The 23,874-nt window shown below is 41.9% G+C and overlaps 1 protein-coding gene across 3 annotated transcripts in view; it reads right to left on the bottom strand.

The window, feature by feature from the left end:
• The window catches only part of zgc:123010 (uncharacterized protein LOC641500 homolog), a 51,277-nt gene that overhangs the window by 2,470 nt on the left and 24,933 nt on the right, over positions 1-23,874 (bottom strand). For 2 of the 3 annotated variants that reach the window (XM_055929572.1, XM_055929582.1), the window contains exons 4-14: positions 23,740-23,796; positions 23,372-23,569; positions 22,946-23,071; positions 18,012-18,057; positions 17,816-17,906; positions 12,511-12,652; positions 12,202-12,306; positions 10,518-10,608; positions 8,195-8,228; positions 1,356-1,536; positions 126-247 (exon numbers count right to left, since the gene is read on the bottom strand). In XM_055929572.1, the coding sequence (XP_055785547.1) occupies positions 126-247; positions 1,356-1,536; positions 8,195-8,228; positions 10,518-10,608; positions 12,202-12,306; positions 12,511-12,652; positions 17,816-17,906; positions 18,012-18,057; positions 22,946-23,071; positions 23,372-23,569; positions 23,740-23,796 (1,193 nt within the window). The remainder of the gene's footprint in view (positions 1-125; positions 248-1,355; positions 1,537-8,194; positions 8,229-10,517; positions 10,609-12,201; positions 12,307-12,510; positions 12,653-17,815; positions 17,907-18,011; positions 18,058-22,945; positions 23,072-23,371; positions 23,570-23,739; positions 23,797-23,874) is intronic. The other variant, XM_055929592.1, reaches the window with a different exon arrangement.

Raw genomic sequence — 23,874 nt, 5'->3', positions numbered from 1 at the left:
TCTTTATTACGTTGCTGGATGCTCATCTCCTTTTCAAAAACAAAACAATAAATGCGCCTAGGGGCAACCAGTGGCACCGTTTTACCTTTTGCATATCTCAGCCTTATAAGGGTGTGGTTCCTTACCAAGTAGCAGCAGCTGCCTGTTGCGATGCGGGGGGGTTACTCTTGAGGGGGATTGGCAGAACCCTCTGGGTGTTACGGTCTGGGTAGCGAACCACCAACCTTGTGTTCTCTATACTGTAGCCCTGTGAGGGAATACACATACACCCACAAAATACAAATACATTATTAACCTGTTTGGGATAGGAGGCAGTATTTTCACATCCGGATGAAAAGCGTGCCCAAAGTAAACTGTCTGCTACTCAGGGCCAGAAGCGTTTCCAGATTTGGATATAACACACTCTAAAGTTTCTAAAACTGTTAAAATAATGTCTGTGAGTTTAACATAACTTATTTGGCAGGCGAAACCCAGAGGACAAACCATCCAGGAGTTTTTATTTTTATTTAAATTATTATTATTATTTTGAGTTCACTGTTTTCAATTGGTTCTCTATGGGAGCCTAGATTTCTGTGGCATTTGGTTGCAGTTCCTGGTTGATGTTTTTCTTTAGAGAAATTAAGAAGTACGGCTATTCAGAACGAGGGTCCAGCCTAGTGCACTCTAATGTTTTGGTGCGCACGACCTGGAACGTGCTTCTTTGTTTCCGTCCGGCATTGAACGCAGTTTATCCAGTCTTAAATTTGATCGATTATTTACTTTTTAAAATATCTAAAGTTGGATTAGGAAAGTTGATTGAAATGGTTTTGACAAAGTTCACAGGTAACTTATTAGATATTTGTAGTCATGTTGGGCGAGCTGGAACCGGTGATATAACGACGGAATTAATCGAACAAAAGGACCATTTGTGATGTTTATGGGACATATTGGAGTGCCAACAGAAGAAGCTCTTCAAAGGTAAGGCATGAATTATATCGTTAGTTCTGAGTTTTGTATCACGCCTGGCGGGTTGAAATATGGTTGTCATATGTTTGATGGGGTGCTGTCCTTTTTGAAATCTAACACGGTGGCTAGATTAACAAGAAGTTAAGCTTTAATTTGGTGCATTGCACTTGTGTATGTATGAATAAATATTTCTAATAATATTTGGGGAATTTTGCGCTCTGCAATTTCACCGGATGTTGTCGAAACGTTCCGCTAGCCGTAACAGGTTTTAAGATCAATAGAAAATACTTCATTGTGCATTTTTGTAAGAATCCGAAATATAAAATAAAATGTCAAGAAAGTTAAAACAAGAACTACAATATACAAAACAGAAAAGAGGCCACAGTATCTTGTCACAGTAGGCCACTCACGTTGAGTTTCTCCATGGCCCGCGATGCCATGTTGGCGTTCTTGAAGTTGACAAATGCACAGAACCGCTCGTGGATAACTCGTATGCTGTCTATCTCCCCATAGGATTGAAAGAGGTCCAACAGGTGTTTCTCAGCAATCTCAGTGGTCACGTTCCCCACCCAGAGAGACGCACACAAGGACCTGAAGGTAAGAAAGTGAGAGTGAATAGGGAAAAGACATCACTTACGTCATGTTACACACACAGAAATCCAAAAGGTATGCATACATACACACCAATCCATCCATCCATATAAAATGGCAAGAACCTTCTTTGGAATTACCTGGATTTCTGCATAAATTGGTCAAATTTTATCTGATCTTCATCTAAGTCACAACAATAGGCAGTGTGCTTAAACTAATAACCCAAATTGTATTTTTGTCTATATTGAATACATTATTTCAACATTCACAGTGTAGGTTGGATAAAGTATCAACCCCTAGGCCAATGACTACTCCAAAAGATAATTCGGAATCCAAACAATGTGACGAGATTGGAGATGGTTAGGGCTGCCTTGCCCCATAAAAATCACAAAATTTGAGTTTGCTATTCACAGGAAGCATTGCCTGATGTGAACCATGCCTCAGATCTTAGAATGGTTGACTTGCATGAAGCTGGAAAGGGTTACAAAAGTATCTCTAAAAGCCTTGATGTTCATCAGTCCACGGTATGACAAATTGTCTATAAAAATTGAGAAAGTTCAGCACTGTTGCTACTCTCCCTAGGAGTGGCCATTCTGCAAAGATGACTCCATTGAGCATTCTGCGCACAATGCTCAATGAAGTTAAGAAGAAACCTAGTGTCAGAAATCTGAAACGTGCTAACATCTCTGTAGACTTGTCTACAATACCCAAAACACTTAATGGTGTTCATGGGAGGACACCACGGAAGAAGCACCTGCTGTCCAAATAAAAGAAACATTGCTGCACGTCTGAAGTTTGCAAAAGTGCACCTGATTGTTCCACAGTGCTACGGGCAAAATATTCTGTGGACAGATGAAACTACAGTAGAGTTGTTTGTAAGGAACACAACACTATGTGGAGAAAAAAAGGCACAGAACACCAACATCAAAACTTCATCCCAACTGTAAAGTATTGTGGAGGGAGCATCATGGTTTGGGGCTGCTTTGCTGCCTCAGGGCCTGGACCGCTTGCTATCATTGACGGAAAAATCAATTCCCAAGTTTATCAAGACATTTTGCAGGAGAATGTTAGTGTATCTGTTTGCCAATTGAAGCTCAACAGAAGTTGGGTGATGCAACAGGACAACGACCCAAAACATAAGTAAATCAACAGAATGGCTTCAACAGAAGGAAATACGCCTTCTGAAGTGGCCCAGTCAGAGTCCTGACCTCAATCCGATTGAGATGCTCTGGTATGACCTTGAGGGCGGTTCACATACTTTCCCCACCCTGAACTGAGAATGTTTACACGGTGTGCTCAATAAATACATGAACATGTATAATTGTTTGTGTTTTATTAGTTTAAGCAGATTGTCTATTGTTGTGACCTAGATGAAGATCAGATCAAATTTTATGACCAATTTATGCAGAAGTCAAGGTATTTCCAAAGGGTTCACATACTTCCTTGCCACTGTACGTACACACACACGTTTGGACACACCAACTCATTCAAGGGTTTTTATTTTGACTATTTTCTACATTGTAGAATAATAGTGAAGACATCAAAAATATGAAATAACACATATGGAATCATGTAGTAACCAAAAAAGTTTAACGAATCAAAATACATTTTATATTATTCAAAGTAGCCACCCTTTTCCTTTATGACAGCTTTGCACACTCCTGGCATTCTCTCAACCAGCTCCATGAGAAATGCTTTTCCAACAGTCTTGAAGGAGCTGCCACATATGCTGAGCACTTATTGGCTGCTTTTCCTTCACTCTGCGGTCCAACTCATCCCAAACCATCTCTATTGGGTTGAGGTCGGGTAATTGTGGAGGCTAGGTCATCTGATGCAGCACTCCATCACTCTCCTTCTCGGTCAAATATCCCTTACAGCCAGGAGGTGTTGGGTCATTGTCCTGTTGAAAAAGAAATGATAGTCCTACTAAACGCAAACCAGACGGAATGGCGTATCGCTGCAGAATACTGTGGTAGCCATGCTTGTTATGTGCCTTGAATTCTAAATAAATCACTGACAGTGTCACCAGCAAAGCCGACACCACCACCTTCATGCTTAACAGTGGGAACCACATATGCGGAGATCATTCGTTCACCCAATCTTTGCGTCTTGCGATAGAAAAATTACATATTTACCTAATTGTTTGATATTAATAGTTAGCAATTAATTAGTACAATGGACTTATTACCATCATGTTTTGAATGTAGTTAAAACCTTTGGGTTGCTGATTTTGATATTAGTATAGTGAAAATCAGCAGTTTTATAAAGGTATCTGGATCTGGTGTTAGAGGAGTTCATTAAATAAGGCCTGACCATTTTTGTTTGTTTTTACCATATAGTTTCAAGAGCCCACCCACACATTATGAATATTTGTTGGTGTTTTTTTAAATGCTATGTTTGATTTATTGTGAGTGTTCTATTTCATTTGGTTTTAGTAGGGTTTACACGTGTTAGTGCCGAGGTATCTTAAAAGGGGAACAAGTTTTTATTTTCTGAGTTTACCTTGAACACGCAAATTCTTTTGATAAAAACATTTACTGAAGAAACTTAGTGTAAACCTGGGATACGAAATGTATGAAATGTTTTTAGATAATTGGTCTAATAGAGAAAGTGACACTTATTTGAAGAGTCTGAATAACCTCTGACCTCTGTCCTTTCTAGTGTGGTTTAATCGCCCTCGCTGGAATGCCGAGAGACATTGTATGATGATTTAAAAAAGGTAATTTATAAGACTGATAATTACGGAGAAGTTATATAACTACTAGGACCACAAGGATAGACCTGTCTCTAGTCTATTTTTACTCTGAAGTTATGGGTACAAACGTTGTTGGAGTTATTAAGGGTAGTAATTTGAATTTGTAGTATTGTTTTTACATTTACATTTAAGTCATTTAGCAGACGCTCTTATCCAGAGCGACTTACAAATTTTTACACAGTCACTATGTGAATCGTGTCAAAATCGGGGAATTACCAGTCTATTGAGGGTTTTGGATTGAAGTTTACACACCGAGTGATATATAGAAATGTATTGAGTGACAAATGAAGGTGTTTGTCCTGTTTTGTTTTGACAAATCTCACCAGATTGGGATAATTTCCTGGTCGGGATAATCTGGGAAACTAAGCCAGGGTGGGGTTAAGACAACAACCCACGTGCAGACAACGACAGGATGAAGCCAGAGTGGCTTATGATGCTCCTTGGTCTGCATGAGGGGGGGGGGGGGGGGGGGGGGGTGAACCAACCATGACTGAGCATTGTTAGTGTCAGCTATATATAGTACTCTTGTGTAAAGGTTAGGTTACTCGGTCCAACACTCAAGGGTGGGGTGGGTTGACCAGCCTCATTATTGCAATAATTCATCAATATTGAATGAAGATGATTGTTTGAAGAAATTACCAAATATCTATCAGTACTAGATTTCCACGACAGTCTCACAGACACGGCGTTTGGAACCAAAAATCGCAAATTTTGATTCAGACCAAAGGACAGATTTCCACCAGTCTAATGTCCATTGCTTGTGTTTATTGGCCAAAGCAAGTCTGTTCTTATTGGTGTCCTTTAGTTGTAGTTTCTTTGCAGCAATTCATCCATGAAGGCCTGATTAACACCGTCTCCTCTAAACAATTGATGTTGAGATGTGTCTGTTACTTAAACTCTGTGAAGCATTTATTTGGGTTGCAATCTGAGGTGCAGTTAACTCTACTGAACTTATCCTCTGCAGCAGAGGTAACTCTGGGTCTTCCTTTCCTGTGGCCGTCCTCATGAGAGCCAGTTTCATCATAGCGCTTGGTGGTTTTTGTGATAGCACTTGAAGAAATTTTCAAAGTTTTTACATTTTCCAAATTGACTGAGCTTCATGTCTTAAAGTAATGCTGGACTGTCACTTCTTTGCTTATTTGAGCAGTTCTTGCCATAATATGGATTTGGTCTTTAACCAAATAGGGCTATCTTTTGTATATTACCCTACCTTGTCACAACACAACTGATTGGCTCAAACGCATTACGGAGAAAATAAATTCCACAAATTAACTTTTAACAAGGCACACCTGTTAATTGAAATGCATTCCAGGTGACTACCTCATGAAGCTGGTTGAGAGAATACCAAAAGAGTGCAAAGCTGTCAAAGCAAAGGGTGACTACATTGAAGAATCTCAAACAAAATATATTTAGATTTGTTTAACTTTTTATTTTTTTTATTTTTTATCAACCCTGGAATGAGTAGGTGTCCAAACCTTTGACTGGTGCTATATACATTACCGTTCAAAAGTTTGGGGTTACTTAGAAATGTCATTGTTTTTGAAAGGAAGGCACATTTTTTGTCCATTAAAATAACATCAAATTGATCAGAAATACAGTGTAGACAGAAATGCAGTGTAGACAGAAATACAGACAAGACTATTGTAGCTGGAAACGGCAGATTTTTTATGGAATATCTACATTGGCGTAGAGGCCCATTATCAGCAACCATCACTCCTGTGTTCCAATGGCATGTTGTGTTAGCTAATCCAAGTTTATCATTTTAAAAGGCTAATTGATTAGAAAACCCTTTATCAATTATGTTAGCACAGCTGAAAACTGTTCTGATTAAAGAAGCAATAAAACTGGCCTTCTTTAGACTAGTTGAGTATCTGGAGCATCAGCAGTTGTGGGTTCGATTACAGGCTCAAAATGGCCAGAAACAAAGAACATTCTTCTGAAACTCGTCAGTCTATTCTTGTTCTGAGAAATTAAGGCTATTCCATGCAAGAAATTGCCAAGAAACTGAAGATCTCATACAACGCTGTGTACTACTCCCTTCACAGAACAGCGCAAACTGGTTCTAACCAGAATAGAAAAAGGAGTGGGAGGCCCTGGTGCACAACTGAGCAAGAGGACAAGTACATTAGTGTCTAATTTGAGAAACAGATGCCTCACAAGTCCTCAACTGGCAGCTTCATTAAATAGCACCCGCAAAACACCAGTCTCAACGTCAACAGTGAAGAGGCGAGTCCGGGATGCTGGCTTTCTAGGCAGAGTTGCAAAGAAAAAGCCATATCTCAGACTGGCCTATAAAAAAGAAAAAATTAAGATGGGCAAAAGAACAGACACTGGACAGAGGAAGATTGGAAAAAAAGTGTTATGGACAGACAAATCTAAGTTCGAGGTGTTCGGATCACAAAGAAGAACATTCGTGAGACGCGGAAAAAATGAAAAGATGCTGGAGGAGCGCTTGACGCCTTCTGTCAATCATGGTGGAGGCAACGTGATGGTCTGGGGATGCTTTGGTGGTGGTAAAGTGGGAGATTTGTACAGGGTAAAAATGATCTTGAAGGAGGAAGGCTATCACTCCATTTTGCAACGCTATACCAAAACCTGTGTACACCGCTTAAAATTGGAGCCAATTTCCTCCTACAACAGGACAATGACCCAAAGCACAGCTCCAAACTATGCAATAACTATTTAGGGAAGTAGAAGTCAGCTGGTATTCTGTCTATAATGGAGTGGCCAGCAGTCACTGGATCTCAACCCTATTGAGCAGTGGTGGAAGCAGCTTGACCGTATGGTACGTAAGAAGTGCCCATCAAGCCAATCCAACTTGTGGGAGGTGCTTCAGGAAGCGTGGGAGGTGCTTCAGGAAGCATGGGGTGAAATCGCTTCAGATTACCTCAACAAATTGACAACTAGAATGCCAAAGGTCTGCAAGGCTGTAATTGCTGCAAATGGAAGATTCTTTGACAAAAGCAAAGTTAGGACAATTGTTATTTCAATTAAAAATCATTTTTTATAACCGTGTCAACGTCTTGAATATATTTCCTATTCATTTTGCAACTCATTTCAGGTATGTCTTCATGGAAAACAAGGTATTTTCTAAGTGACCCCAAAATTTTGAACGGTAGTGTATATGTATATATACACACTGCTCAAAAAAATAAAGGGAACACTTAAACACCACAATGTAACTCCAAGTCAATCACACTTCTGTGAAATCAAACTGTCCACTTAGGAAGCAACACTGATTGACAATATATTTCACATGCTGTTGTGCAAATGGAATAGACAAAAGGTGGAAATTATAGGAAATTAGCGAGACACCCCCAATAAAGGAGTGATTCTGCAGGTGGTGACCACAGACCACTTCTCAGTTCCTATGCTTCCTGGCTGATGTTTTGGTCACTTTTGAATGCTGGCGGTGCTTTCACTCTAGTGGTAGCATGAGACGGAGTCTACAACCTACACAAGTGGCTCAGGTAGTGCAGCTCATCCAGGATGGCACATCAATGCGAGCTGTGGCAAGAAGGTTTGCTGTGTCTGTCAGCGTAGTGTCCAGAGCATGGAGGCGCTACCAGGAAACAGGCCAGTACATCAGGAGACGTGGAGGAGGCCGTAGGAGGGCAACAACCCAGCAGCAGGACCGCTACCTCCGCCTTTGTGCAAGGAGGAGCACTGCCAGAGCCCTGCAAAATTACCTCCAGCAGGCCACAAATTTGCACAACAGCATGTGAAATTTATTGTCAATCAGTGTTGCTTCCTAAGTGGACAGTTTTGATTTCAAAGAAGTGTGATTGACTTGGCGTTACATTGTGTTGTTTAAGTGTTCCCTTAATTTTTTTGAGCAGTGTATTTAAAAATCAGGGGCCATGACCCCTTTAGGGTAAACATGATTGGCTAAGATCCACCTACCCTGGCAGGCTCAATGAGGAGTCCTGGCTCACCACTGAGGAGAGGGAAGACAAATTAATTATAATCACATTAAAAAAAAAAACATTTATGTGCGACCTTCACATTCCAGAGCAATAACTCAGAAAATGTGTTGCTTTCCTTCCCAGTCATTGAAGACTAATTCCTGACATTGCTGCCCTCTAGGTTTAGATGAGAAATTGCATGTACTGGCACAGCCTAGATGGTGGGTGATGTTTGTGCCTGAATAAGACAAAGCAGCTGGCAAGGTACTGCTCCGTGTCAGGTACATATGCAGTGTAGCTCTATAGAAGGTTCTATCTATATCCATAAGTGTACAGATAGCCATGCTCTTTGAAATGTTTGAATCCTTCTCAAAATGTAAAGTAATTTGTGGATTCAAATAAAGTATTTAAAATGTGTGTGTGAGCGCGTCGTAACTAGGGCTTTTGCCGTGACCGTATTACTGCCACACCGGCAGTCATGACCGCAGTAAAATTCCACGTAACCGTTGAGTCATGGTAATCTCCTCTTTTGCACTCTGGACATGCGTTGGCAATACCCAACTCGCTAACAACCGCCAGGTCACTAATGGAAAGTTCTGCATGGAAAGCTCTGTATCAGAGGTGTGGGGGGGCTGCCTTAATCGACGTCCATGTCGTCGGCACCCGGGGACCAGATCTTATAAGGGGTGTTAACTGTTCAAGAGCAGAACGGCAGATTTTTCCACTTTGCCAGCTCGGGGATTCGAACCAGCGACCTTTCGGTTACTGGGTCTTAACTGCTAGGCTACCTGCCGCCCCCGGCTACCAGGCTAATGGCCTGGTACTCAGGGCTCTATTGTCCCTCTAACCGCTCTGACATCAATGCAAATGGAATCGAAAATAACAAACTCATCTAAACAGTGTGTACTTTTAAAACTCACCTCACTGTGATTGATCAATTTGAAGATAGTTTCAAACAGTTGTTGAACTTCTGAGTGGAAAATATGGTCATTGTGGATGTTGTTTCAAAGCCTAACAACAAAATGAACAGTGCTTTCTAAGGTGATGATTCATTCAAAACACCCATACGCATATTAGAGCTTATGCTCTCTAGAGCTTACCGAAGCCAACCACATTTTTTTTAAATAACTATTGTGTTATACAACACAGCCTACCGCATTTCACGCACGTCAGAAAAACGCGATTTAAGATGTCTTTGGTACATAATTGGTCTAGCCTATACTTCAAAATGAAACTAATTCTAGTAATTGCCTTTGAGCGTGGACCGTATTATTATGCATTCTGGATGGACCTTATGCTACGCGCCAACTTTTTATCCATGAGTCTGGGCCTAGGCGATGCTTGTATTTTCATAATTAATAGGCTGACATTCCTTTTAGCTGAACAGAATCTCTCACCACTGCTTTTCCACCTCTTTCTCCATTCCTCTCTCCAGGGCACAGAGAAAAGTGCTGTCAGTTTAATGAAATATGTTTTCTTGTGAAAACATGTTACTATGGATGGTCCAGAACAGATTTCCCTTGGTTTCCCAAATTAACTGGGTAGCTGCAGGAACAAGGTCGGAGAGCCCATGGCATACAGAGTTTGGGAGGAGTATTACCTGTCGCACAGCGAGAGGCTGCATGCTCCTCCAACGGCGGTTAAGGCGTGGAGTGAAATAACCGACATGATTGAAAAACGAACCAGCTATTCGAGTGCATATGGATGACTTTGTTAATCCCCTGCCCATTTGATAATGGGCCATTCTAAATTAAAACAAATTTTAAATATTAGTAAAGACAATAAATTGAGAATAGCAAAAATAAGATCACTTTATGAGAGACTGTGTGCAGGCTGAGACGAGGAACAGAGCAAGCTTTTTTTCTCTCAAAACATCAATAGCCTATAGTTGCATCATGCAGCCCATATATGTTTTGATTTTCTAAGACAGTCTAAAGTTTGTATCATTTACAACTATAGTTGACCAATAACTCTAACATTTAGAACCTGTTGTTTCAAATTATAGGCAATTTTTCACATTCCAATGCAAGTGCCTTTCTATTTCATTCAGCTAAGTTCAATTATATTATTTTAACTATAAAATCCTATATCATAATGCTTCTTTAGATCTACCTAAAATAAATATTTATTGTGATGTGTAAATTAAATTGATTTAAATGTAGATGTTCGAAAGGCACGCATCAACGGCTTGTGTGCGTGGAGGCCTGGAAATGCTAATCGTGTTTATCCTAATTAACGTCAATTACCGTAAGACCAGCAATCTTTTGCATGACAATAACCATCTGACAGAATGCCTTGACCGCCACAGCCCTAGTCCTCACCCCTAGAAGCCTCAGGTGAAGCCAGTGCAGCCTGTACAGTGGTGAATCTCTCCAGCAGCAACACACTCTGCATCTCCTCAAAACCCAGCTCCTAGAAAGAGCGAGAAAAGGAGGGAGAGAGAGAGAGTTAGGAGGCAAGACTATGGATCGTCCCTTCAGTCTAATGGCTTCCTCTCCTTGTCTGCTTTGAGAGTGATTGGAGAGTTAAATGCAAACTTATGAATGCAGCACAATGCTTTCCCCTGTCCTGTGTTTTCAGATCAGTGCAGATGTAGGAGACCACTTTAGACTATTGAGATGCACCCTAAAAGGACAAACAGTGCATGAACAGTGTAACACCCCTAGATGTTACACAATTTTGTTGTAGCCCTGAACTAACTCACCTGATCACCTATTCAATGGCTTGATTATTAGTTAACAAGTTGAATCAGATGTGATGTAGTTAAAATACATGGAACTTTATGCCCCAGAGGAGAGTTGAAAACCTGACCTAAACTCCAGTCTTCCTGTCCTTAGCTGGTTGTCATGAAGGAAAGGAAACGAGGAAATTAGACAATTTAGTAGATCTGGAACATGACCATGGACAGCACGTGGGTACGCAGGCTTGAATTGTGTGTGTGTATTAATATTTGATGTAGTACTCTGAAGTTGAAGAGGCTGTGTGTGCGCGCGTGCGAGCGAGCGACTGAATCCAAAATCACTCCCTTCTCCTTGCCCCTCCACTTAAGCGTTCACATGCACCTCCGCCATATGCTCAAGTGTTCAAAGCTGAGGGAGTGAAAATTATCAAGGGTGTAGTGGCTAATTAGACCCTCCGGTAGTCACTTCGGCCAGGCCAGCAAGGCCGCAGGCTCCAGAGCGAAGTGCTATCCTGACACACAATTTGATACAAAAGAATGGAGAGGTGTGGCTAATTATATATTTCCCATGCATTTGTTTACGTCTGATTTCCAGAGTTGACACATGTAACAGATTAAATGCCTCAAATGAAATGTTTAAAGGCCCTGTGCAGTACAAAATGTGATGTTCCTGTGTTTTACGTATATTTACACACAAGGAGGTTGGAATAATGTGAAAACTATGATGTCCTTTGAGTGCAAGCGCTGTTTGAAAAGACTGCCTGAGATTTCAGTGTGTAGTGGTGGGATAGAGTTTTGCCCTGCCTGGTGCTATCACCAGGAGGTGAATCAGTTAAGACAGTTCCAAACCTCTCTGCTAATAACAGCTAGTTTTCAGTTTGCTCCTCCCCACTCAGACCACTCCCAGATAGTTCTAGCAGAACTCTTGCTTGAGAAATTGCTCTTTGCTAAGAAGCTTCTTTTTTTTTTTACCATTTTGATAGAAAACAATCACAGTACTTAATTGTTAAAGAAATTATTTGATATTGATATAAAAATCCAATGCAGGCGTTTTTAACTGCTACTGAGGTTAACATCTTGTAAATCAACAGGGGTGATTTGTTAATTAGAATTTCATGCTTGTTTTATTTCAAAGTGGAACATGAATAGTATCATTCAAGCCACGAGTGAGTCCTGAAGTTGATGGGTTAATTGATCCCCTCACCACTCTCTGGAAGACACCCTCTGAGTTTTGTCAGCAACAGAGTGCCCTCCAAGAGTGTTGGTAGGGGCAAGGTGGTGGTTTGGGATTCACCAAGAGTGTGTGAGTTAGCGAGCGTGTGTACCATAAGCTGTAAGACTTTGCAGTTGAAGAGATCGATGACGGCCTCCTCACAGTCTTCATCCAGCTTCAGCACTTGTTCCATGGCTTTCTCCGCCTCACTGTACCTCTACACACACACACATGCATGCATGCGCAGACACACGTACGGACGCACACGTTTAGAGGTAAAGACACAAAAGGCCGGCATAAAAATGATAGAACTGATGAAAAACCAGTAAATGCAGAATATGCGTCCTATAGAATATATTACAATACATGACAATAGAATAGGACAGGTCAAAACATGAAAGTGATGTAGTCTGTGGCCCACCTTCATGCCAATGAGTGCGCTGCCCTTGCGAAAGTGTCCTTTAGGCCAGGCAACTGCCAGCTGGATGGACCGCTCAGCATCAGACAGGGCCTGGGGGTACTGCTCCAAACAGCTATAACAATACGACCGGTTCCCAAAAAACCTGGAGATAGACAGAGGAGAAATTGATAAATAACAATGTCATATACACTTCTGCCAATGTATTGATATATAATAAGCATATTGGCGTTAGAGGTCAGGTTGCAAAGGGAGAATATATTACTTGAAACTTTCAAAGTTTACCAGTAAACGACCAGAATTTGGGTAACTTTAAATTTTATCAGTTGACATCTAGTGGCCTTTTTGGGTAGTTCAGATTCTCTGGCCGTCTGACCTTACCACGTAAAATATACAAAATAATCAAATAAGATGAGTGAACACCATTGGTGTTAAATATGAGGGTTTCAGCATGAAATACCCTTAATATTTGTATTTCAAACTTTTATTGGTTTTACTATGTCGAATAGGTCTTGGTTGTTAATGTTTTGGCGCATAAAGTGGTAGCAGTTGTGAAAAAAAGTCAATAGTGTGATGCGTTGCAGAGTTAATTGAAAATGCCACTGTTCAGACACTTTTTTCCATTAATTAGGCTATTATCGCTTGAACCATATGGTCTATCCACTAAACTCATAATATGGACACAAATATATATACACACACACGTGTGTATATACACATACACACAAACTCAGCAAAAAAAGAAACATCCCTTTTACAGAAAACTGTCTTTCAAAGATAATTTGTAAAAATCCAAATAACTTCACAGATCTTCATTGTAAAGGGTTTAAACACTGTTTCTCATGCTTGTTCATTGAACCATAAACATTTTATTTCACCAGGTAGGCCAGTTGAGAACAATTTCTCCTTTACAAATGCGACCTGGCCAAGATAAAGCAAAGCAGTGCGACAAAAACAAAGCATAGTCAATAACGCAATAGAAAAATCTATGTACAGTGTGTGCAAGTGTAGAAGATTAGGGAGGTAATTAACACTGGAGCGATAGATGTGCAGATGATGTGCATGTAGAGATACTGGGGTGCAAAAGAGCAAGAATATAAAAACAATATGGGATGAGGTAGTTGTGTGTACCATTTACAGATTCACTGTAACTGTACTTAAAGATGCTTAAAGTTAGGGAGGGATATAAGTCTCCAACATCAGTAATTTTTGCAATTCGTTCCAGTCATTAGCAGCAGAGAACTGGAAGGAAAGGCAGCCAAAGGAAGTGTTGGCTTTGGGGGTGACCAGTGAAATATACCTGCTGGAGTGCGTGCTACTGGTGGGTGTTGCTATGGTGACCAGTGAGCTGAGATAAGGCGGGGCTTTACCTAGCAAAGACTTATACAGTTGAGGTTTGAAGTTTACATACACTTAGGTTGGAGTCATTAAAGCTAATTTGTCAACCACTCCACAAATGTCTTGTTAACAAACTATAGGTTTTGGCAAGTTGGTTAGGACATCTACTTTGTATATGACACGTCATTTTTCCAACAGTTGTTTACAGACAGATTATTTCACTTAATCACAATTCCAGTGGGTCAGAAGTTTACATTTCACTAAGTTGACTTTGCCTTTAAACAGCTTGGAAAATTCCAGAAAATGATGTCATGGCTTTAGAAGCTTCTGATAGGCTAATTGACATCATTTGAGTCAATTGGAGGTATACCTGTGGATGTATCTGAAGGCCTACCTTCAAACTCAGTGCCTCTTTGCTTTACATCATGGGAAAAATCAAAAGAAATTAGCCAAGATCTCAGAAAAAAAAATTGTAGACCTCATCCTTGGGAGCAATTTCCAAACGCCTGAAGGTACCACGTTCATCTGTACAAACAATAGTGCACAAGTATAAACACCATGGGACCACGCAGCCGTCACACCGGTCAGGAAGGAGACACGTTCTGTCTCCTAGAGATTGACGTACTTTGGTGCGAAAGGTGCAAATCAATCCCAGAACAACAGCAAAGGACATTGTGAAGATGCTGGAGGAAACGGGTACAAAAGTATCTATATCAACAGGAAAACGAGTCCTATATCGACATAACCTGAAAGGCTGCTCAGCAAGGAAGAAGCCACTGCTCCAAAACCGCCATAAAAAAGCCAGACTACGGTTTGCAACTGCACATGGGGACAAAGATTGTACTTTTTGGAGAAATGTCCCCTGGTCTGATGAAACAAAAATAGAACTGTTTGGCCATAATGACCATCGTTATGTTTGGCGGAAAAAGGGGGAGGGCTTGCAAGCCGAAGAACACTATCCCAACCGTGAAGCACGGGGACGGCAGCATCATGTTCTGGGGGTGCTTTCCTGCAGGAGGGACTGGTGCACTTCACAAAATAGACGGCATCACGAAGAAGGAAAATTATGTGGATATATTGAAGCAAGATCAAGACATTAGTCAGGAAGTTAAAGCTTGGTCGCAAATGGGTCTTCCAAATGGACAATGACCTTAAGCCATTTTGCCACAACTTTGGAAGTATGCTTAAGGACAACAAAGTCAAGTTTTTGGAGTGGCCATCACAAAGTCCTGACCTCAATCCCATAGAAAATGTGGGCAGAACTGAAAAAACGTGTGCGAGCAAGGAGGGCTACAAACCTGACTCAGTTACACCAGCTCTGTCAGGAGGAATGGGCCAAAATTCTGTAGAACTGTAGATGACCTGGAGCCAGTAGGTTTGGCGGCAAATATGTAGCGAGAGTATCAGCCAATGAGAGCATACAGGTCGCAGTGGTAGGTAGTATATGGGGCTTTGGTGACAAAATGGATGGCACTGTGATAGACTAGATCCAATTTGCTGAGTAGAGTGTTGGAGGTTATTTTGTAAATTACATCGCCGAAGTCAAGGATTGGTAGGACAGTCAAGTGTGATGAACATGCACCTGTGGAATGGTCATTAAGACACTAACAGCTTACAGACGGTAGGCAATTAAGGTCACAGTTATGAAGACTTAGGACACTAAAAGAGGCATTTCTACTGACTCTGAAAAACACCAAAAGAAAGATGCCCAGGGTCCCGGCTTATCTGCGTGAACGTGCCTTAGGCATGTTGCAAGGAGGCATGAGGACTGCAGCTGTGGCCAGGGTATTCAATTGCAATGTCCGTACTGTGAGACACTTAAGATAGAGCTACAGGGAGACAGGACGGACAGCTGATCGTTCTCGCAGTGGCAGACAACGTGTAACACCTGCACATGATCGGTACATCCGAACATCACACCTGCAGGACAGGTAAAGGATGGCAACAACAACTGCCTGAGTTACACCAGGAACGCACAATCCCTCCATCAGTGCTCAGACTGTCCGCAATAGGCTGAGAGAGGCTAGACTGAGGGCTTGTAGGTCTGTTGTAAGGCAGGTCCTCACCAGACATCACCGGCAACAACGTCGCCAATGGGCACAAACCCCACCGTCGCTGGGCCAGACAGGACTGGCAAAAAGTGCTCTTCACTGACAAGTCGCGGTTCTGTCTCACCAGGGATGATGGTCGGATTCAGGTTTATCGTCGAAGGAATGAGCGTTACACCGTGGCACTTGCAGGTGCCTTGGTAGAAGAGTGGGGTAACATCTCACAGCAAGAACTGTCAAATCTGGTGTAGTCCATGAGGAGGAGATGCACTGCAGTACTTAATGCAGCTGGTGGCCACACCAGATACGGACTTACTTTGACCCCCCCTTTGTTCAGGGACACATTATTCCATTTGTTAGTCACATGTCTGTGGAACTTGTTCAGTTTATATGTCTCAGTTGTTAAATCTTATGTTCATACAAATATTTACACAAGTTTTCTGAAAATAAACGTAGTTGACCGTGAGAGGATTCTTTTCTTCTTTTCTTTTTTTGCTGAGATATAGATACATTAATAAATTACCGAAGTTAACAGGTTTATTTATTTATTTTTATTTTACCGTTATTTTACCAGGTAAGTTGACTGAGAACACGTTCTCATTTGCAGCAACGACCTGGGGAATAGTTACAGGGGAGAGGATTTATTGGCAATCTATGTTAATTACCAAAATTACAGGAGATCCTGGTAAGTTTGGTAAATTACCGGTAGCTTTGCAACCCTAGGACATGCGGTAGTGAGTAGTGCTGAGTGATTTGAGGTTATCGGTTACATTTTTTTAAATAATCACGATTTTCAATTATATATATATATATTTTTAAATGCACGATGCATTGTAGGTTGAGTGCTGTAACACAGAATAAAACAATTAATAAAAGTCCCATGATAGTAGTGGCTGCCCATGACTGCTTATCACTTATTAACCATCAGTTATTCACATTACTTTAATAAAATATTTCAGTTGTGTATATCAAATGTGTTTATTTGACTACTATTATTTCATTTAAAGTCATCAACTCATCTCTATTGAGCTGCTGCCGATGCGGTCTGACAAAATTACTATTTTTGTAGTTCTTAAAATAAGGCATACTTTTATGACTGCTGAATGCCAATAGCTCGAAGCAACTACGCTCTAATCACGCATTCTTCGGTCTCTTACATAGCAGGCGTAAGAAAGAAACTGACAAGTAGCCGCGAAATGGATTATGGTCATTGTAGTTAATTATCATGTTTTCTGCACTAAACTATGTAGAACATTGGCCTGTTGGAAGCTACAACTCTGCATTGTTGGAAAATGTCCTGTAAATTAGCATTTCACTGTTATTCTACAACTGTTGCATACAAAGCATGACAAATTTTACTGACTCTGCACACTGTGCTACAATGTGAATGGGTAGGCTACTTGTGGATTGAACTGTACTGGCCTCACAGGTCAAGTCTATGCTTAATTTTTGCCTTCCAGTTTATACCCCCTGCTACTGGGATATCAATGTGAAATAATCTACAGTTGATCTACTGTTTACAATACAGACTGGAACATGGGCTGTTTTTTGTCACATCAATGTCGCATCAAATGCGACTTAAATGCTCATTCGGACAGAGCTTTCACTCAAACTGGCTATTCAATATGGAAACATGCCAGTGGCATCACTAAAGGACTGTGGAAGCATGCCTCTTGTAAAGAGCATTTGAAAAGCATGATTTTATGTTTGACTATGTCGCACAGCTTGGGCACGATCGGATTTATCTCTAGAGAAACCACAGCGCAATGTGCACATTGAGCTCACAGAAAAATAAAATAAATGGAATTAATTTAATTAGTTGTTTAAAAAACAAAAAAATTACCGGCATTTCAGTTAAATCGCTCAGCACTAATAGTGAGTGATATAATGTAGCTATATAAAATGTAATGGTGTGATATTACCTGTAATCCTTTGGGTTGTATCTGATGGCTTCTGTAAACATACCGACTGCCTGAGAATACTGGCCCTCCTGGACCAGCTTGATCCCTTTTTCTACAGGACACACAGTCAGAGGCTCAAGTATACAAACAAAATCTGGGCATGTTTGCACAGCAAGTTGTGTGTGCGAGCGTAACCTGGATGGACATAGACACTCACCTGTCAACAAGGCACTTCTCTTAGTCACAGCATCTGTTTCATTCACCTAGACCAAAACCAGAGAAATAATTTATAAAATCGATCAAATTGTTGATCACTCAGTTGATCACTTCCGACTCACGGTCACACGCGCGCACACACACACACACACGGCTGCCTAAGTGTGCGTGTGTGTGCGCGTGTGTGAGAGAGACTATACGAGGTAAAACTCAAACATTCCAAAGAACTGTTTATCATGCCTTCCATGTCCAGAATTCACCTCACCTTAGGGAGGACTTTGAACCTGCACAACCAACAACACTAGTGGAGACCGAGGCTAAATGTAACACGGTTTGCCTTTTGCTTAAGAAAATGTTTTTGTATAAGAATATTAATAATCTTACATTACACGCTGTAACAACGTTTCTAGGAAATACTAGTCGTTTAAAGTAAACCGAGTGGCTGAAATGAAATTGTACAATTCACCCATTGGCGGGGTGAAATCTAACAGGCTGCAGGGCAGTGTTCATTTTGTCAACAATAACTATGACATAAAAATTAAGATTAGAAATGACTTTTAGTTGACTAAAATGTGACGAGAGTGGACATTCAATTTGAAAAGAGGCTCCTTTCCATCATTAGCATGCATGGCTTTGCAGACTAATGCAGTCCTCTTATTTGCGGATAATGTATTTCAGTTGCTCGGGCTGATTGAGCAGACCCGGCTCTCCCACACACACACAACTCCAAGGCCGTCACTTCAATCACTCTTCTCTCTTTTGAACTGATGTGCAGCAATGACACTTACAATTGTAACTTACCAGAATTTGAAACTATAATTGCGTTTGATAATCTTTGCTTTCATATACGCCATTTTTGCTCTGATCACATAAGCTCTATTTTGCTGTGTGCTTTTATTCATCTTTGTTGCAGCTCACGCAGTCCAAATGAGAGTTGCGGTTGCTTTTTATATTGGAAAAGCTGATGCTATTTGCTGACAATTAGGCGTACATTAATACTTCTGGCATTGTTGGAAAGCTCAGATTATCCTCTTCTCATGACAATCGTTATGGGAAGAAATTCAGAGCTGTAAACGTTTTAACCTGTAGCCAAGGCTTATAGCCATATAGTTAATTATGGCTGGCATTGGTTACAATCTGCAACAATAGCAATATTGCTAGGGGGATAGTTGGCCGAGTTGGACAAGGTTAACTGAATGTAAACGATGGAAGCTAGAGGTAAATATGAATAATTTAATGGGAGGAGGGTGGGGGTGCACCGGCTATTGTGACTAAAACTAGACAACAATTTTGCAGAGTTGAAATCACATGAAACTATATCTAAAATAGCTGCGGTAGGGTTAAATGTAAAAGCATAAAAACAGAATCTTCTTTTTATTTATATGTCCTTTTTTTTTTTACACTCATTCATATTCATACTCACAAACATTCATATGAACAACAACTTACAAACATCTCATCTGCCCAGACCCACATGCTCACACCCCAATCCCTAGTGCCTGCATTATTGTTTGCCACTTGGCAATAAATTGTAACAATTTATTTCTCGGTCACCCATGCCATTTCAAATCAAAAATGTATTAGTCACATGCGCTGAATAGAACAGGTTACAGTTACCTTAGTGAAATTCTTACTTACAAGCCCCTAACCAACAATGCAATTAAAAAAATATGGATAAGAATAAGAGATAAAAGTAACAAGTAATGAAGAGGAGCGGTAAAAAAAAATAACAATATATACAAGGGTGTGCCGGTACAGAGTGAATGTGTGTGGGCACCGGTTAGTTAAGGTAGTATGTACATGTAGGTAGAGTTAATTAAAGTGACTATGCATAGATGACAACAGAGTGGCAGTGGAGAGGGGAGGGGGAATGCAAAAAGTATGGGTAGCCATTTGTTTATATGTTCAGGAGTCTTATGGCTTGGGGGTAGAAGCTGTTTAGAAGCCTCCTGGACCTAGACTTGGCGCTCCGGTACCACTTGCCATGCGGTAGCAGAGAGAACAGTCTATGACGAGGGAGTCTGACAATTCTTAGGGCCTTCCTCTGACACCGCCTTGTATAGAGGTCCTGGATGACAGGAAGCTTTACAGGGCCGTTCGCACTACCCTCCGTAATGCCTTGGGGTCAGAGGACGAGCAGTTGCCATACCAGGCAGTGATGCAACCAGTCAGGATGCTCTCAATGGTGCAGCTGTAGAACCTTTTGAGGATAGGTTTTGTTGTGCCCTCTTCACAACGGTCTTGGTGTGCTTGGCCCATGTTAGTTTGTTGGTGATGTGGACACCAAGAAACTTGAAGCTCTAAACCAGATCCACTGCAGCCCCGTCGATGAGAATGGGGGCGTGCTCGGTCCTCTTTTTCCTGTGGTCCACAATGTCCTTTGTCTTAATCACGTTGCGGGAGAGGTTGTTGTCCTGGCACCACACGGCCAGGTCTCTGACCTCCTCCCTTTAGGCTGTCTCGTTGTCGGTGATCAGGGCTAACAATGTTGTGTCATCGGCAAACTTGATGGAGTTGGAGTCGTGCCTGGCCGTGCAGTCATGAGTGAACAGGGAGTACAGGAGGGGGCTTAGCACGCACCCCTGAGGGGCCCCTATTGAGGATCAGCATTGCGGATGTGTTGTTACCTACCCTTACCACCTGGGGGTGGCCCGTCAGGAAGTCCAGGATCCAGTTGCAGAGGGAGGTGTTTAGTCCCAGGGTCCTTAGCTAATTGATGAGCTTTGAGGGCACTATGGTGTTGAATGCCCAGCTGTAGTCAATGAATAGCATTCCCACATAGGTGTTAATTTTGTCCAGGTGGGAAAGGGCAGTGTGGAGTGCAATAGAGATTGCATCATCTGTGGATCTGTTACGCAAATTGGAGTGGGTCTAGGGTTTCTTGGATAATGGTGATGTGAGCCATGACCAGCCTTTCAAAGTTCTTCATGGCTACATACGTAAGTGCTACTTGTCGGTAGTCATTTAGGCAGGTTACCTTAGTGTTCTTGGGCACAGGCACTATGGTGGTCTGCTTAAAACATGTTGGCAATACAGACTCACAGGGAGAGGTTGAAAATGTCAGTGAAGACACTTGCCAGTTGGTCAGCGCATGCAGTACACGTCCTGGTAATCCGTGTACTACGAGAATGTTGTTTTGTTTAAAGATCTGCCTCATAGGCTGCGGAGAGCGTGATCAGAGTCCTCCGGAACAGCTGGTGCTCTCATGCACGTTTAAGTGTTATTTGCCTCGAAGCAAGCATAGAAGTAGTTTAGCTTGTCTGGTATGCTCGTGTCACTGGGCAGCTCTCGGCTGTGCTTCTCTTTGTAGTCTGGAATGGTTTGCAAGCCCTGCCACATCCGACGAGCGTCGGAGCCGGTGTAGTACGATTCGTTCTTAGTCCTGTATTGACACTTTGCCTGTTTGATGGTTCAACAGGAAGGCATAGCGGGATTTCTTATAAGCTTCCGGGTTAGAGTCCCGCTCCTTGAAAGTGGCATCTATAGCCTTTAGCTCAGTGCGGATGTTTGCCTGTAATCCATGGCTTCTGTTTGGGGGAATGTACGTACGGTCACTGTGGGGACGACGTCATCGATGCACTAATTGATAACGCCAATGACAGATGTGGTGTACTCCTCAATGCCATCGGAGGAATCCCAGAACATATTCCAGTCTGTGCTAGCAAAACAGTTCTGTAGCTTAGCATCTGCTTCGTCTGACCACTTTTTTTTATTGATCTCATCACTGGTGTTTCTTGCTTTAATTTTTGCTTGTATGCAGGAATCAGGGAGGATAGAATTATGGTCAGATTTGCCAAATTGGTGGCAAGGGAGAGCTTTGTATAGGTCTCTGTGGGTGGAGTAAAGGTAGTCCAGATTTTTTCCCTCGGTGCACATTTAACATGCTGACAGAAATTTGGTAAAACGGATTTAAGTTTCCCTGCTTTAAAAGTCCCCGGCTACTAGGAGCGCCGCCTCCGGGTGAGCGTTTTCTTGTTTGCCTATGGCGGAATACAGCTTATTCAATGCAGTCTTAGTGCCAGCCTCTGTCTTTGGTGGTATGTAAACAGCTACGAAAAATGCAGATACTCTTGGTAGATAGGTTGTAGACCACACTACCATGAGATACTCTACCTCGCGCGAGTAATAGCTTCAGACTTCATTAGATATTGTGCACCAGCTGTTACATACAAAAATACCTAGTCCGCTCCACCTCGTCTTACCAGACGCCGCTGTTCTATCCTGCCGGTACAGCGTATAACCAGCCAGCTGTATGTATGCATGTTCAGCCACGACTCCATGAGACTCCATGAAGCATAAGATATTACAGTTTTGTATGTCCCGTTGGTAGTTTAATCTTCCACGTAGGTCATCGATTTTATTCTCCAGACTGCACGTTTGCAAGCAGAGAGGAAGGAAGTGTGGGTTTATTCGATCTTCTACGAATTCGCTGAAGGCAGCCCGCCCTTTGGCCCCCTTTTCTCTGCCTCCTCTTCACACAAATCACAGGGATCTGGGCCTGTTCCCGAGAAAGCAGTATATCACTCACGTTGGGCTCGTTAAAGAAAAAAAAAGGATTCTGCCAGTCCTTGGTGAGTAATCGCAGTCCTGATGTCCAGAAGTTATTTTCAGTCATAAGAGACGGTAGCGGCAACATTATGTACAAAATAAGTTAAAAACTAAGTTACAAACACGTAAAACGTCAGCCTTCTTCTCCGGCGCCATTGCACTATCAACACATCTACCACAGAAAGTAACTAGCCAGTCATCCTTAGCAAACAACACCCCTACCATAGCAACTTAAAGATACCAAAGTAGCTAGCGATCTTTAGCCTGACAGCTATTGACAAAACATCCACCACAGCAAATCTCTAGTTAGCTAGCTATACTGGCTATCACCATACTAACGATAACTAGTCAGCAATGTAGAGATCCCAAAACCCAGGGTCCACTTACCTCTCTGGTTCTGCCCTCATTCTCCTTATTCTCTTTGGACTTGGCACCAGGTTTGGTCCAGCTTTTTGGCCTGATGTGGCTAGCAGCGTTAGCAAAGAACGCACTGCTCACATCCCACTCCAGTTCCTACAGCAGAGAAGGAGAGAGAATGGTTTACTAAGGTGCCAATCAGCTTGTATATGAAGACTCCTCAAGTACACACAGCTCCCCTAAAAGCTAGCCTGGGGAAGACGGATCATAATAATGGATGGAATGGAGTAATTGGAATGTAATCAAACACATGGAATCCATGTGTTCGATACCATTCTATTCAAGCCATTACTATGAGCCCATCCTCCACAATTAAGGTGCCACAACACAAATAGATCTAGGACCAGGCACCTACGCCATTGCTTTGCCCAAATGAACGAGTCAATCTGTCCCTACCTCTTCAGATGTTCTTGCAGCGGTATTCTGGGGTCCTTTAGTTCCTGAGGGGGCTGGCGATGGGGTAGAGGGTTCCTTAGAGTGAGGGATGGCTGCTTTATCCTCTTTCTCTTCTTTCACTACCTCTTCTACCTCCACCTCAGACTCACTCTCATCTTTATCCTCTTCCTCCTCAGATCTACCATCGTCCTCCACATCCTGGAAAAAAAAGAGCATAAATTAGCATAAAGCATAAATAAATTAGCTGAAATGCAAAATGTCCATTCCTTTTTATACAGACATTTTTTCTGATCATTGTAACTGAGGCTGTTAAGCATTGCATAATTTATATTAATTCAGAATACATGTAATACTGGTTTGTAGTTAACCTGGTCAGTGCCCTCAGGCTTCTTCACCTGCTCCAGCTTCTTGCGTTCCCGTCGACGCTGAGAGGAACATAGTAACAGCATCAGGATACACAGATTGGGTGCTGAATATGTGGTTCACTATGGACAGAGCAGGTC

The sequence above is a fragment of the Salvelinus fontinalis genome, chromosome 1, assembly GCF_029448725.1.
Source record: "Salvelinus fontinalis isolate EN_2023a chromosome 1, ASM2944872v1, whole genome shotgun sequence".
Taxonomy (NCBI): Eukaryota; Metazoa; Chordata; class Actinopteri; order Salmoniformes; family Salmonidae; genus Salvelinus; species Salvelinus fontinalis.
Note: the sequence above shows the minus strand (reverse complement) of the source record. Positions and strands in the feature narration are given on the sequence as shown.